At 40.7% G+C, this 15920-nt stretch overlaps 2 protein-coding genes across 2 annotated transcripts; both read right to left on the reverse strand.

Moving 5' to 3' along the window:
- Positions 1–5632: 5632 nt before the first annotated feature.
- Positions 5633–10560, reverse strand: map2k2b (mitogen-activated protein kinase kinase 2b). The gene is made up of 11 exons (XM_027021739.3): positions 9518–10560; positions 9168–9378; positions 8765–8911; positions 8342–8419; positions 8183–8234; positions 7753–7877; positions 7197–7410; positions 6815–6867; positions 6641–6702; positions 6440–6485; positions 5633–6313 (listed from the first exon to the last, which is right to left on the reverse strand). The coding sequence occupies exons 1-11, from the start codon at positions 9604–9606 to the stop codon at positions 6203–6205; spliced, it is 1188 nt and encodes a 395-aa protein (XP_026877540.1). The 5' UTR covers positions 9607–10560; the 3' UTR covers positions 5633–6202.
- A 441-nt stretch (positions 10561–11001) lies between these two features.
- Positions 11002–15273, reverse strand: pias4b (protein inhibitor of activated STAT, 4b). The gene is given in 10 exon segments (XM_035528101.2): positions 11002–11141; positions 11314–11447; positions 11826–11986; positions 12388–12461; positions 12822–12927; positions 13141–13266; positions 13452–13542; positions 13841–13862; positions 14196–14300; positions 14913–15273. Coding segments are annotated over 10 exon segments (1254 nt in total). The 5' UTR covers positions 15271–15273; the 3' UTR covers positions 11002–11064.
- Between the last annotated feature and the right edge of the window lie 647 nt (positions 15274–15920).

Genomic DNA, 15920 nt, shown 5'->3' on the forward strand with positions numbered 1-15920 from the left:
GATGATATTGCATATCCAACAAGATGGCAAATATTCAATGCATAATGATTGTACCTTTTTAGCATTTTAAAACTCTAAGACAACAAGAAACAAGGAATCAAACATGTCTGCTTGGATTATGACTCACATAGAGATGGGGAGGTTAGAAATTGAGTAGAACTCTAGTTGACAACAGGATAGCAGACTGTGGGGAAGGCGAGGAATCGCCCTAGAATAACAAGACGGCATATCACTAATCCCTTTGCAGTACACAAGGAATTGTTAAACCATAGATACAGAATAAGGATTGTGTGAGCTTGTTCTGAAAGTTGTAACTCTAACATTATCACAACGCTAATAACTTGTGATAACACTGTTTTTGTTGTTGTTTTACAGTCCACAGTAAATTGACTCAGAAGAAATTAAAATTACTTTTAGTGATTTCTTTGTTTGCCGCTGACCATAGTGCTGACATTTATTTTGCTTCTTATCACACTTCATAAACTAATAAAATACAAATATAACAGATATGCTGAGGTATGATGATTTGTCAGTGTTACTAAGGGCAGAATTGCTTCCTGCTTAGGCTTAAGAAAACATTAACACTGGCCTTTCATCAAACTGGAAACCTGCATTTCCAGGGAGACACATATTCGACTTCCCATGTTTTATATGCATGACAACATACAGTTTTGTGGGACCCAGCCCACAGTAAATTCCTGAGATCCATGCAGATACAGATTGCCAAGGAATTGCTAAAGACCCTAGTTTGGGATCAGTGGACGTTTGGGGTTACAGCATTCAGTAATTGGGAACGCGTTTCCCAGAGCTTACCCCAGCTCAGCAAGTGAGCACCCCAAAGCCGGAGCACTGCAGTCTGCGGCACTGGCGAGACGGCTGCCTCATGAATCCCTGGAGCTGAAAGAGGAGCAGCTGTGTCTGACATGGAGTGCATTCAGCACAGGGGTTGGAGAGGTTCAGGCTGGATTAGCTAACTGAAAGCATCCGCCAGGGCCGCCGAAACCATGGCAACCACCGTCCCTTACGGCCGGCGTGCATGGGAGACGAAGCGGACTGCACATTACAATAGATGAGGGGCGAAATAACACACAAGACATCGTGAATAAGGCCTGACAGGGCACCGAACATTAACCTCTAGGATAGCGAAGTTGGATAGTCCAGAGCGCCGTCTGTGTCAACCGCTACAGGCTGCTCAATAGCAGCCTTTGTAGGATTTGAAAGACTTCAGCTGTAGGAACTGCCCAAGAATACGATAGAAAAAGACTTTCCAGGGGTTAAAATTTGAGGGTGAAGGTATGCCATGTTTAATTCTTATTAGGCCAAATTGCTAGAAGAATGTGATCATAGTAACATGACTTAAGAAATAGAATTAAAAAAATGTTTTCCTTGTCTTCTTTGGACGTATGTAGTAAATAAGCAAAAGCAAGACACAAACAGCCGTAAACAGCTGAATAGTAGAGTCTTTGGAAGAGACAGGGCGGTGCGTTCCAGAGCTTAAGTATTTTCTGGCATGAATGTTGACAAATCAAGGGACACACAATCTTGTACAGAAGGAACACTGCTTTTTTGTCCTGTTGGAACAGTTGTGCATGCTCTCTGCAATTCTGACAAATGTAATTTACTTTTACTTATTGATTTATTTTTGTATACCTCCCATGAATGTTGGTTTAAAAGTGTTAAGAAGGATGTGTATATTAGTACAGTGCCAATAACAGTCAACAGACTGTTAAAAAAGACTTTTACCTTTTTTAGCCTATTTAATGTGAAAAATACATACATGTTTTAATAGACATTTTTCTGTTCAAATTAGCCAGCAATGTATAGCATTTTATCACATTACTCTACCTGACACAGTATTGAACTTGATGGCAGTATGGAGCATTTGTTGTGAGATGACTTCAGTAAGGTGATTCTCATGTGGTTGACTGGTATGCTCGGTATGCTGTGAGATGATTGTGCACCTGGTTCTAGGAAATTACACCTTGCTCTTTACGAGACAGCCACAGTCACATCATGGCCCGGTGGTTTGTATTTCTTATGAAAGCCCATGCAGATGAGAAGGGTCGGCGTCATACACACACACCCCCACACACAAACACACACACACAAAGCCCACCGCATGCACAGCTTCAAAGTTTTGCCTTCCCTCACTCATATACATGCACCATTTCCTTTAAGGCTTGCAAACTACTTGCTAACTCATCATTTTACGCTGCGCTGTCCTTCATCAGGGGGCAACGCGGGGAAGCAAAAATATGAATGCAGTTCATATGAACAATATTACTACACTATGCTCAGATTACTACTAAGTCTTTTTTTTTCCTGCTGTATCTTTAACTCAGTTAAAGCTTTTCACAGATCATGTCCCTGCTGCTTTTATAGGTGATTCAAAAAGACACACTGCACGTGCATGGTCATACTCCTTCATTTGTAAACCCATTTTGTCCAAATCACCAGATTAAGGTAGTGCCTTTGTGGTAATTGAAGTGTTCTACCTTGTTATAACTACAATAGGTAATTCAATGACCCTACAAAACAACAATGGCTTTGATACTGGCCACTGACTGGTGTGTTGGACCTTGGGAACCCTGTCACCAACTGGGTGTGCGTTTTGTTTTGTTTTATTTTCTTTTTTGGGCTGTCTAAACGCCCACGCTTCAGCTACAGTATGCACAACACACACTTCCTGTGAGTAAATGCGTGCGCGCATATGCACACATACACACACACACACACACACACACACACACACACACACACACACACACACACACACACACACACACACACACACACACACACACACAAAACTGCAGCTGAGTGCCGAGCTACTGTGCTGCCCTGCGGTCACAGTGGTGCAGGTGAGTGACGGAAGTCTCTCTGTGTGTGTGTGTGTGAGAGAGAGAGGCAGAGAAAACTCACACACTTCAGGGTTTGGTAAGCAAGGATGAAAGATACAAAGAAGATACAAATCCATTGTTTTCAATCAGCAAATGATTGTAAAAAAAAACCAAACCCTGACCAACTAATGCAGTGATATTCAAAACACAGGGGTTACTGAATAGTCAGACTGTTGCTTTATAGGGGTACAATGTTAGTGCCACTGATTTTGAGGGTAAGCAATGATATAGGTAGCTCTCCCTTGTCTAGCACTGAATTCCTCAAAGTGAGCAGCATTTTGCACCAGTGGTCTGTTCCATTGTGATCTCAATGCAGCTATGTTTGATGAAGTGAATCGTGGTGAAAAAAGAGACTGTTAGTATTGAAACTGCATGTCACAGATGCACGTTGTGGGATTCATGATTAGAAGAACATGGGTGTGGGAATGACGAGGGCATATCATGGAAGCGCTGCACAACAATGACAGCTCTGTCTCTTTGCATCAATGAGGAGTCACCGCTTGCCAAAATGACAATATGACATCATTTGAGCTTCGCAACACATATGCTACCATTGTTCAAGTCTTGCCAAGACACCTAACCCCATTCTCGCCTTCATTCTCAATGGGGGTCAGATGGCAACTCACATGTGCCTTTCTCCCAACTAGTGCCAAACAACACACATACACGCAAAGAGAAACACACACACACACACACACACACACACACACACACACACACACACACACACACACACACACACACACACATCTGAGCCTGCGGGAAAATATTTATTAAGCATCTCCGCCACACCTTCTCTATACACCCTTGGAACTGCCACCCTAATTTTCAGATGCTCCATCACTGAAGGCAATGTCATGTTCTGTGTATTGCAATCTTGTCTGCATTATTTAGTGTGTCCTATATATTGCAGCAACATTAGCTTGACCATGTTCTCCCCCCAGTCTAGTGTAGAGGACAAATCAACTATTTATCAGCACACACAGAGAAGGATACTCCCCACTCTGTCTTTCTCTGGAGACACAGTGCTTCGTGTTCATTCCACTTTCTCTCCATTGCCTGCTCTCTTTTCTTCATTCGTTTTTTTTCCCATCAACCCATCCCCCTTTTTGCAGATTAGAATTCATTAGCAATCAAAGAGCCTCTGTAGAACTCCTGCTCTTAATTACCCACTCATTTGCATTTTTGCATATTAATGACTGCAGAGTTTGCTGTCTGTCTGCCGCAGTGAGGGAGCGGGCTTAAAGCGACCACGTCTCGTTTGTCTTGGGACGCCTGCAGGGCAAATACCCCGTGTCACTCCCAAATCCAGTCACACTACATTGCAAACGACCACTGCAAGACTTTGGTGAGGTCTTATACATTGGACATATGATTACACCAGACTAAGGGGAGTGGGGATGCAGAGGTTGCTGTGTAATTAAGGCTACTGGCAACAGTCGGAAAACAGAGTGTCCAGAGGAGACGCACCTCAACTGAATGCAGAGATAGGCAGCAATCACACTGATGTCAAGAGGGAAAAAAGAGAAGACAGAACCATGAGCTGAAATCACTGAAGGGCAAAAATGTTAATAATACATTCTAGCTAACAATACATTTTAGGCGTTATATTTGCATATACTTGAACAGGCTATTGCTAAATTTATATTCCCGTATTAGCAAATGGAACTTTTGATCATATAATGCAACCTTCTGAGTGATCAGATGGGCACTCTCTAGTTAATAAGAGATCATCAGGACTAGTATCAATGCAATTTAGAATAGGATTAATATTCCTCCTTTGTCTATCATGGGTTTAATCACATAATTGATCCTAGATTGGTACTGCCACACCGAAATGCTCCATTAGTAACCAGTCTGAAAATTTTAAACCAATTTCAACCAAATCTGCTGGATATCCGACCACATGCTACAAATCGCTTTGGATTTATCCAAGCATCTCAGCGACCCTAAAATCAGATGCATATGTCGCCACCTGCTGGGTGAAATGATACACCGCAATCTTCCAATATGAATTTTTGTTATGGCCATAGGCAGAAATGATGAAGTATTTTGACAGCCACCCAGAGACAGGTAACCTGACCTCATAAACTCATAAGTGATATACTGAAAGTTTCTGATTGATTGAAACAGGTTCAAGTTTCTTAATGGCTGAAATGCAAGGACTGTTATAACTCTATAACAAATGCCTACCCATCATAACGGAGAAATCAGCATGGTTGGATTTAGCTTTGTTCAAGGACTCGAATGCCACTTTTTCAAAAAGAACCCAAATGAGTGTAGTGACTTTAAAAACAGCTTTAGAGATATATGCTCTACTACAAGAGCAGCTCTTAAATTCTAGTTGTGAAAAAATAGCAGTCAAGGTTTCTAGCTTATACCTAGCAACACCTTTATTAAGCTTACACAGCCCCCTTCACAGGAAACTCATTACAATACTGCTGTTTACAGAACTTTGAAACTGTCTATTGACATTTGTCAGAGTTTACAATTGTTCTGTGTTTTATGTTCAATTGCTATTCTTTTATGACCCACACGATATTTTTAAAGGAAGAGGATGTTGTAGTGTTGAAACAAACACCACATCCAAGGCTAATCTTATCCGTACAGCTGACTGATAACTAGTTTATAAAAGGCAGATCTAAATAGTCATATTAGACTTACACTGTTTCTGATTACCTTACCTCTATTCCACAGTGAATGAAAAATAATTCCCGGAAGAGACAGAACAGTAAATCGTTACAATCACAAGATTTTTTTTTTTATTGAGTTAAAGGCTAAAAGCCGTACAATCATTTCTGGTTCATGTCAATGGCAAAAATGACTCATGAAGCACTGAACTCATCATGACTGCCTGATAACAGTGACTGAGATGTACATTTTGTCTTTATACTGTATATATTAACTGTAGCACATGATCAAAGCCCAGAAAAAGTAATATATCTATACAATTATTAATATAAGATTCACCTGAGAGGCCTTAACTTGAAAATGTGTGCATGTGTTTGTGTATGTGTGCATGCATATACGTGGACGTGAAAGTGTATTTGCGACAGCTGTCTATATGCTTACCCGAAAACTGCTCAGTCAATTTATGGTTGGGCAGAGTATGTGTGCAGGATGATGGCAGGTCTATAAACTGCTCCGTAAATGAGTCCTGTTTGCAAAACTGTGACAGACTCAAAAGTGACAAATGAGAGATCTGAAGGCAAGGGTGGGCGACAGAGAGACTGATGGTGTGTGTGTGTGTGTGTGTGTGTGTGTGTGTGTGTGTCTTTAAGGAAACATGTTCTTTAATTTAGTTATTCAGTTGTCCGAGTGGGGGTGCTGGGTTGGTTGAAGCCCATGGTTTTACACAACCAGCCTGCGAAGTCTGCCTCTTCCACCTCTGAGCGCTTAATAAATGTGTGGTTCTGTGAAAACAGGTAAACACATGCAAGGTTGCTCTGAGAAGAATGCTTGCTAGAAGGAAGGTCAGCAAGTTGAGTGTAAATTTGGTCAGTGTAACCAAGTACATTATATAAGCCCACCATACATACCATCAGCATCTTCAGGTCTGCCCTGTCTGCAGGATTTTTCATGAGACTAGAAATACCATTTTGAAAACACTTTAGTTCACACTTGAAAAACTTCTAACACTGAAATATTTCATTCCCCATTTGCCAAAATGGTTTTGCTAGAACATACATTTGAGTACATACAGTGAGTACTACCAACTGAGAAAAGATGATGCTATTCACCATTTGGTCACAAAGTCATGGAAATCAGCAGTGAAGACTCCATGAGGCAGTTTAGGTGGAGGCTGTGTATGAAACACACATGCACACGAGACGTTTAGTAAAACAGGCTTTGAAAAAAAAAAACCTTCACAATTCAACAACTGTGCATTTATTAGGCATCGCAAGAATCATCACCTCATTGACAATGTAATCCAGCAGCTCAAATATAGCCATGACAGGCCCATGTCCTGGAAGCAATAAATACATGAAACCTCAAAAAATAAACAAAGGTTGCAGAACTACACATAAAATACTAATTTATAAAGATGTGCACACCAATGTCAGACAAAAAACAGAATTTGTCAGCTGGTCTAAGATTATGATATAAAATTTAAAAGACTTCCAAATATTGCCATTTAGGCATTTGTTATATACTCTTAAATCTTGTCATTCCCTAATTATGTGCTAAAGTTACTAATATAATGAATAATTTGTCATCTAGTCAGTAATACAAAAATAATATAATATATGGTATAGTGGGCAGAGAGAGTGAGAGCTCTCTCAAAGCACGTCCTACCGCTGACAGGTCTGCCGGGGGGTCTGGGTCGTGCGGAGGTGCCGTGCATCTCTCCCCCCGCTACATTCATCACAGGGCGTCCGAAGATGGCCTCCAGCTCCTTGGCATCTGGGGGAGGGATCGGGTAGCGGCCGATGGCCAGCTCTACCAGAGACAGCCCCATGCTCCACACGTCTGACTGCACTGAATAATGAGTGCCCTGCAGTCTCTCCGGCTTAGTACAACAAACAAAACCAGAGGTGTTATGTGGGGGACCAAAACACAGCAAACATGGATGAGTTACATTATTTGCTTACAGTTGGCCTGTTTGAATAGAACTAACACTACAATATATGGCCACCCCCCTCAACTAAAACTTAAAGTTTTGGTTTTTTTCTTTCTGTTGGATTGCAAGGGACACTGCATAATGTAAACTTAGATTTTTCAAAATTCTAAATGTTTAATTACTAATCTCAGCATGTCTTTCTTTAAAATCTTATAAATCAGTTATACAACCATAAAAAGTAGTTCCTGCTGACCTCAGATGGCCTACTTAGGAGAAATCAGATGGACTCACCGACATATATGACCTTGTGCCTACAAAAGAGTTAGCCATGGAGTCAATGAGCTGGCCACTCACTCCGAAGTCACACAGTTTGATTTCCCCTCTTGAGTTTACCAGTATATTTGAGGGCTTGACATCTGCAAATGTGATTAGACTGCTGACTACCAAGGGCGTAATAAACATTTTTTCAAGGTATAACTTTTATTTATGAAGTGAAGGAATAATTACATTTTTGGTGATATTTGTTAAAGTGTACTTATTTTACATAGCTCTAATTATATACTAGATAGATTGGCTTGACTCGACATAAATTGTTTATTTCAAAAGCAGAAAATTGCAAAGTGGCATGTACTTATATGTCTTATAATTATTTTTGAAATCAATGTAACTGAGCAACAAACACCACAAAATCCTGAACTACCTCATAGAAAAGCCCCATTACCTCTGTGCATGATCTGATGTTTTTCTCTGAGGTAGGCAAGACCTCTTAAAACCTACAGGAGGGGAAAAAACAACTCATTTTAAGCACTCCATGAGGACCACATATCCCAAAGGTCTGACTCAAAATCTGAACATTTACCATATCATAGTAGATACGTACAGCAATGCTGACTTTCCCCAGGATTTCTTCTGGAATTCTCCGAGCCTCTTTCAGTACCTGATCCAGAGAACCGCCATCCTATGGCCAGGAAAGAACAGCTCTCAATAGCCTTTTCTTTCATGCTACCACATAATCCATAGAATCCAACTCTCCCTCGTCTCATTAGCTTTAAACTTTTCTCATGTTTGTACACATACATTTTACACGTTCATGTGTTGGAGACAAGAGCTCAGTGATGATGATAGCTTGTTTATACCGTTGCTGGCACATCACACAAAATTGCTAACATTGTCTGGCCTAACTACAATGAGTTACAAGAGTTGTTTGCATTATCCTAAAATGGTGGCTTCTCCTAGAATCTTAAGTACAACATGAGGTTTTTTCCAAATTCTGGTGTACAGGATTACTTCAACACACACTCACCATGTGCTCCATACAGATGCTGATCTCTCCATCGCTGTAGAAAGCTCCATAAAAGCCTACTATATAAGGAGAGTTGCACTCATGGAGGACCTGAAGTTCTCGAATGATCTGGTTCCTGATTGCTTGCTTGATCTCAAGATGAATGAGCTAAATGATACAAAGAAAACCTCAGGAATTCAAAAATGTTGCTTTAAAAATCTACAATGAAACTTGTTGTACCATGTTGAGACCTAACAGAACAGACTGTAATTATGACTTCAAATAGGTAAAGAGAATCTAAAAATGACTGGGGACTCAATAAGGTTCAACAGGTCCTATATGCAAATGCCACTTTTGTTGTGAACATGGGCATCTCATAGGTTTAAAAGCTGTGTCGTGTATAACTGTCTCCGGAACATCTCACCTTCCTGGCCATGACCAGTCCAGAGGGCTTGTGGCAAACTTGATTAACCACACCACCATTTCCTGCTCCCAGCTCACAGATGTGCTGAAAGTCATCATCCTTCAACTCTCCCACTTTGGCTTTCTGCGTGAGGAAGGCCTCCAAGCGCTTCTTCTGCTGATCATCCAAGTCAAGCTCCTCTAGTTTCTTTTGAAGGGCCTCTAGATGTGCTCTGATGGTGGGCAGAGACAGGGAGCACACAAATTGTGGACCAGACAGCTAGTCTATTACGCTGCATGAATTTTAGGAATGTATTTTCTTGTAAGCTAATACAAGTTAAAAAAAACCAAAAACCTAAAGTAAGAACTTACTCTGAAGCAGCGCCGATATTAGAAGCTGGGGTCTGTGCTTCTCCTGTACCGCCGATTATTAAGGGTAGTGGTCTTTTCTTGGGAGCCATATTCAATTTCACAATCTTGCCAACTATCTTTTTTTAAACTGGCATGCGAATTAATATATCAAAGACATAAAGAGGATGCGCCTTAATGAGCAATGACTGGGGTTGTCATTGAGCTTACTAAACTCTCATTAGAACGAAAACATCCATATAAATCAACCTTTAGATCCAGTGAAAATAACAAGCTTTCTAGTCAAGAAGGACTGTACCGTTACTATCGCTATTAAACTGACATCATGCACCAAGTTCTCGTTGAATAATCGCGGACGAGACCGTCTAGATTGCCAACCAACACGTTAACTTAACAGGCGCTTTACTTGGCGAATTTTCGTGCTAGCTAAAATGTTCCAGCTAACTCCGCTGACATTAAAATCAGAGTGACTCGATAATTCGTCGTGCAAGACCAAAAACGCAATCTGTTCTACATACTAAATGTATCCGGAGAAAGGCCCGTCATTTCGGAGCTTAATAGCACAGCAAGCTAGCGAACCTAAGATAGCTATCTAGCTATATCTAGCGCGCTAACATACAACCAACCTGTTAGCTAAGCTAGCTGCCACAGAATTTCGCTTACCAAGTGATACTCATGAATTATCAATGTAGTGTTCAGTTAAAATGGAATAACCAGTCTTCACACTGGAAACACTATCTAGCTAAAGACTAATGCTATGCACCAGCTAAGGTTACAAGTGTTCTGGGCTCCAATTAATCCCGTGCAGTTGTAATCAGTTAACGTAGCTACCTATCAAGCAACAACTTGTTAGCTCACTAAAAAGGCTTTTATATAATTTGACATTACCCTAGTAGCAATATAAAAAAACGATGTCCAACTCTCTGCCGCACAGCTGTCAAGAATGTAGTGTCCCTAAAGAAGGGTAGGAGAGCAGCTAAGTTTGGCTATGTTGTTAGCTAGTTAGCTCTTGGCAGGGCACGGTCCAGGAAGCGACTACTTAGGTCATCGCGATAGTCACTTCAGTGAAATGTTCGAGATTTCCCTTACAAACTTTTTGCAAGTTGATGGTCGAGCCTGCAAGTGGGAGTCATGGACTATTTATTTGACTAATTCTAAAGTAATTTACAAAATGCTTCTTTCTTCATACAAACAACGCTGGAATACTTTGAAGAAGAAATTGCTAAACCAGAATGCAGTTTACAAAGTGTACAGGAACAACGTATTGAACTACTAAAATGTAATTTCCAAAGACGTAAAAGAAACACCGATATGCCTTACAGATATAAAATAAAGCTTTAATCATCTTGCATTATATGTAACTCACAGCCTACATACAAAGTGCAACAAACAGAACAATCAAAATGCAAACTGTACAGGACCCCCAATAATATTGCTGGGGGGGGGGGGGAATATTAAAAAAAGAAAATATACAGTAGGACTTCTTAGTCAAGGGTCACAGTTAACATGGGCTCAGTTCTTACATGCATCAAACAGCATCTTTCTCCTGCTTACACATTGTTGCTGTCGTCATCGTCTGATGAGCCCTGGGTTAGATCCACAATGTCTAGCAGCCCAGGACTGTTCGCTGTAGAGAAATGATCAAGGGATACAACTTACAGTAACACTGACTAAATGAAGAAAACCAATTAATCCAAAATGATTACAACCAAAAATTACATTTTGTATGCAAACACAAGAACAACAATGATGAGCATAGGCTCCTCACTACATCAGACAGACAGACAGGACATCCTTACTGATGCAGGCTGGAGAAGGAGCAGATGTTTTGCAGCACTCCCTCCCCTCTCCTAGTGCTTTCCAGGAGCCATTCGACAGGTACTCAATGTTCTCCACTTCCTCTTCTGTGCTCTGGAGTATGCTACTCAGCAAACTGCACCACCACCACCCCCACAAATGTCGTCATTAATCTCCACCAACAATAAGAGTGTAGTCACCAAGGAAAAATATATATAATTCCTACACTTCCTCTATACTGTGGTATAGGTTCTATTTTCTACTGCTTCTACCTTTAAAAAAAAAAAAGTTTAGTGAGAATCCTAATAAAATACCCCCTTAAATGTCTAACCAAAAGAGAGACACCCTCATTACCCTAACAAATACTGTGGACATTAAATACCAAACCAGCACATTTATCTGACTATAATGTCAGTTTTTCAGTTCAAACCAAGGGACACCCATAACAAATGCCTTGACAATGTTAACTTGAATCAATTGTCACAAGGAGGGTGTGTGTGTGTGTGCACAAGACCTATCGATCTGAAGTGTTTCGAACAGGGCAGGCTTATGACAGACAGGACAGGACCATATAGGCTTCCTCTCATTCATTTGCAGGTAGGAGGCAGCGTCAAAGCACTGCAGATGGGCACAGGCCTGTGCACGACAGGGGGTAGACATGCGCATCTTCGCCAGCTTTTAACACACACACACACACACACACACACACACACATACCTTTCAGAATTTTAAAAGTTTCCACGTTTCTCTCATCATCAAAAGTAAAAAAAAAAAAAAAAAAAAAAAAAAAAAAAAAAAAAAAAAAAAAAAAGACTGCTAATGTCATGGTGGAAACATACTAGATAATGGGATTTTCTTCTATTACACAAAGCAAGGAAAGTGTACAGAATCTTGTAAGAATATAAAAATCCCTCGTTACCACACACTGCAGAGTGCCGAGTAATGCTAACAAAAGGTTTTATTTGAATTGCTAACAAGGATGTATTTTTAACACAAAAGCTCCAAAACAAGTACTCCTAAAGAAAGCTATAACGCTGAACCCAGTCACAAGGTCAGTGTGAATTCTGGATCCTCACCGGGCAGATAAGAGACACTTGCAGCCTTGTGGTGGCAATCTCATTCTCAGGATCCCAGTGCAGCTTCTCCCAAACTGTACAACAGAGGTAACACAGTATGACAAAAATGAAAATAAAAAACATTATAAAAAAACAAATGGTTCCATTTGTCTATTTCAGCTTAATATGAATAAATTGCTTAAAAATATTCATAGAAATGCACAAGTGAGTTTTAGTGTAGTTAATCTCATGATGTGTCTGAATCAAATTGATGCTGGGGATAGATGACCATAAATATACATGCTCAAGAATGTATCCAGTTGCCTTCTGCCTGAACCTTCACCTATGGGCAGCACAGGGCATGGATTGGTCCAGAGACAGAGGGTTCCCTTTATTGCTTCGCCACCAGAGAGCATTCCATGATCAGTTCATATGAGGGTGGTAGAGGAACTCACTCTTCTGTCTGCAGCTCTCCTGACTCTCCACTGCTTTGGTCTGGAGCTTCTCCAGCAAATCCAGTGAGGAGAAAACCCTCACCAGATATACTGCTGCAGAGTAGTGCTACATGTGCACACACACATCCAGATGGGGGAGGGGGCTCAACGATTTATCAAACAAGGTTGCAGTTTGGAGTACATCACTGTTCAATATGAATATTATCCAGTTGAAACAAGGCATTTCACATACATTTTTAAATAAAGACTGGAGTAACTAGTCAGTGCAGTGGCACAAGCAATGGTGAATTTAAAAGCACAAGCAATGAGAATGGAGTACCTTGCCAAAGTTATGCCAATGGACACGGATATGGTTGTCAGTGAACTGGTTCAGCAATGGCGTGAGATTGATTGGACAACAGGGACGAGAAGGCTCCACCCCTTCTTTATTAGAGGCATATCGAGCCTGGTCACGATGACAAAAGTTGGTGTGGAAAAAAACTTCAAAAGTGTATTTAGACAAAGCTGACAACACTGCATAACAATACAGAACAGCACACCACTAAGTGACAACAGAAAACATAAATGATTTTTTCCTTACATAGACCAGATTAAATAGAGCAACGTTTTGTGTGCCGCTAATAAATAGACCTGTTCCAAACAGTATACGCCGTTGACACAAACAGTAATTCTAGGTGGATACTGATCATCTTCGACACCAATGCTCTCTGTATAGCAAAATCTGAAATGCACAAAACATGAACATCAAACGTATGTAAACACAGACCCTCACACTTCTAATCATTATGGACATAATGCACATTTACTGCAATTAAATGTGGACAACTTATGGGAACACAGCAGGCCACCAGTGAATATGTTTAAGATTTATTGATGCTGTACATGCACGAATGGGTAAGAATAGGCACATTTGTGCCTCACACTATTTACATACTATTCTGAATACCATATTAAACAAACAGATGTTGTAGTGTGACCCATAGAAATGGCACATTCTGATTTTCACAGTACAACCTTACCTCAAAACCACCTGTACAGCTTGGGCAATACTGAGGAGTAAAGGGGTAAATGGGAACCATTAGGAAATCCTCACTTAAGAGCCACTCTGTATTTATCCCTAAAGCGTTAACATATTCAATTGAATCAGATGAAAAACATTTGGGTTTTGGAAAACCATCATTTCTAGCCATAATTTAAGGTGGCCGGATGTCACAGGACAACAAAATTAGAGATAAGGCTGGATTAGAGACCACTACCCTATGAGCAAATTATTATAATAACCATTATCTCCTACAAATAGAGGAAAATCATTCTAATATATGTAATAAAAGAAAATGCAAAAACAAAAACTATTAATGACTAGCTTTCCCGGTGTGAGGGAATAGTTAACTTACTGAGAGTTCTTTATCCGAGCCCGCTGCCTTGCAGTAAGCTGAAAGGAGAGGGAGTTGACCTGTGGAGTACCTGCAGATATGGGCACTGAGGCAAGTAAACAGGAGAGAATAAAAAGAAGCCACAGAGTCACTGAACATTTCATTCAAATAAAATCTGTATTACAGACAGGCTGATTACTACAGAGACATTCAACAGATTGGGTGGGGTTGATACTCGTGTTATCTGAAGTTTGCTGTAAATATTCCAGAAATATTACAGATCTCAGTGTAATAGTACATCAATAATGCTATGGGTTCCCTAGTGGCCCAGCAGAAAAACCCCCATCATTGGGAGAGCAAAGTTCAATCCCTGGCTACAGCCATTCAAGGCTGGGAGACCAAGAGAACAAATTGTCCATGCTCTCAGGGAGAGAGGAGCAGCATACTCACTCTCCCCTGTCAATCACAGCGACCCTGGCCAATCACAGGTGACTGAGCTCATGCGTCAGAACAGGGTGGATAGTGTCATCCTCTGAAAGTGTTACTCCACCCCCTTGATGGTGCATGCAGCTTACATGTGCCTCGGTGTAAGCATGTGACAGGCCTCACCCTCCTTGATTGGTGGTGGTGGTTGTGTGACTGGGGAGACTTACCTGATGGGTGGGAAATGAATGACTAATTTAGGGAGAATAATGGTGGGGGGGAGGAGGATCTGTACCAAGTGATGTTGGAGGTACAATCGTCTCCAGCGTGTGATAGAAAGGCATCTTTATCATCTGCATCTCAGGAACGGCACTGGCCAGCACTTCAGGTTTGTTGTGGCAATCGGCAGTTGGTGTAGCAATGACCTTGTCTGTCGTTGGCTTGGAAACGACTTCCGAGCGTCTGCTGCTGGAGTCTTTCATGGAGTGGCGGAGTCGGTAGAGCTCCCGGATAGTGGAAAGGAGCTCAGGCCTGCACTCTCTGTGAAGGTGCTCAGTGGCACGATGAACCAGCTCCCTCTTCAGCCCAGTCTTGGACTTGCCCATAGTAGAGAGGAGGGAACGCAGCTCGACAACCCGCAAGCTCTGCACCATGCTCTGGAAGGACATCAGGAGGGTACATTCGAAAGAAAGATTACCCTGAAAATTTGAGCTTGAAGTGAAGATTAACTAGTAGTGATGTCCCTCCATCCTCAACAGATTTGTCTGCTCTTTAGGAAAGTCCTGGTCTATATGGTCTTTTGGACAGAATTTTGGCTTTTGATTCTAGAAGTGGCTAAAAAAAAAATAAAAAAAATCACTTCTTAAAAAAAAAGCATCATTTCTAACTAGTGGAGATTATATATATATATATATATATATAATCTCCACATGGTGGCACATATTACCAAACATATTATTGAACCACTTTGTCACTTACTTAAAAACTATACCAAAAAAACAACAACAACTTTAAAATATACCAATGTACAATGAATACCGAACGAGAAGCTCTTTTCCACCCAAGCTGCATCTTTGCAGACATCTTCGCGTTTTTTTTTTAATAGGAAAATCATTGTATCACTAGATAGGCTTTCATGCATTTGAATGTAAATAGTTATATAAAGTCTGTTGTTTAACTGAACTAAATGACCAGCATTGGATTGCCTAAGATGAAAAAAATATATATTTAACTGAAAAACAGGTCAAGAAACTGTATATTTATTAAAAAATAAATAAATAGGCAAACTACCATGCAGATATTT

Source organism: Electrophorus electricus, chromosome 11 (genome assembly GCF_041902795.1).
Source record: "Electrophorus electricus isolate QZ-2024a chromosome 11, ASM4190279v1, whole genome shotgun sequence".
Lineage (NCBI taxonomy): Eukaryota > Metazoa > Chordata > Actinopteri > Gymnotiformes > Gymnotidae > Electrophorus > Electrophorus electricus.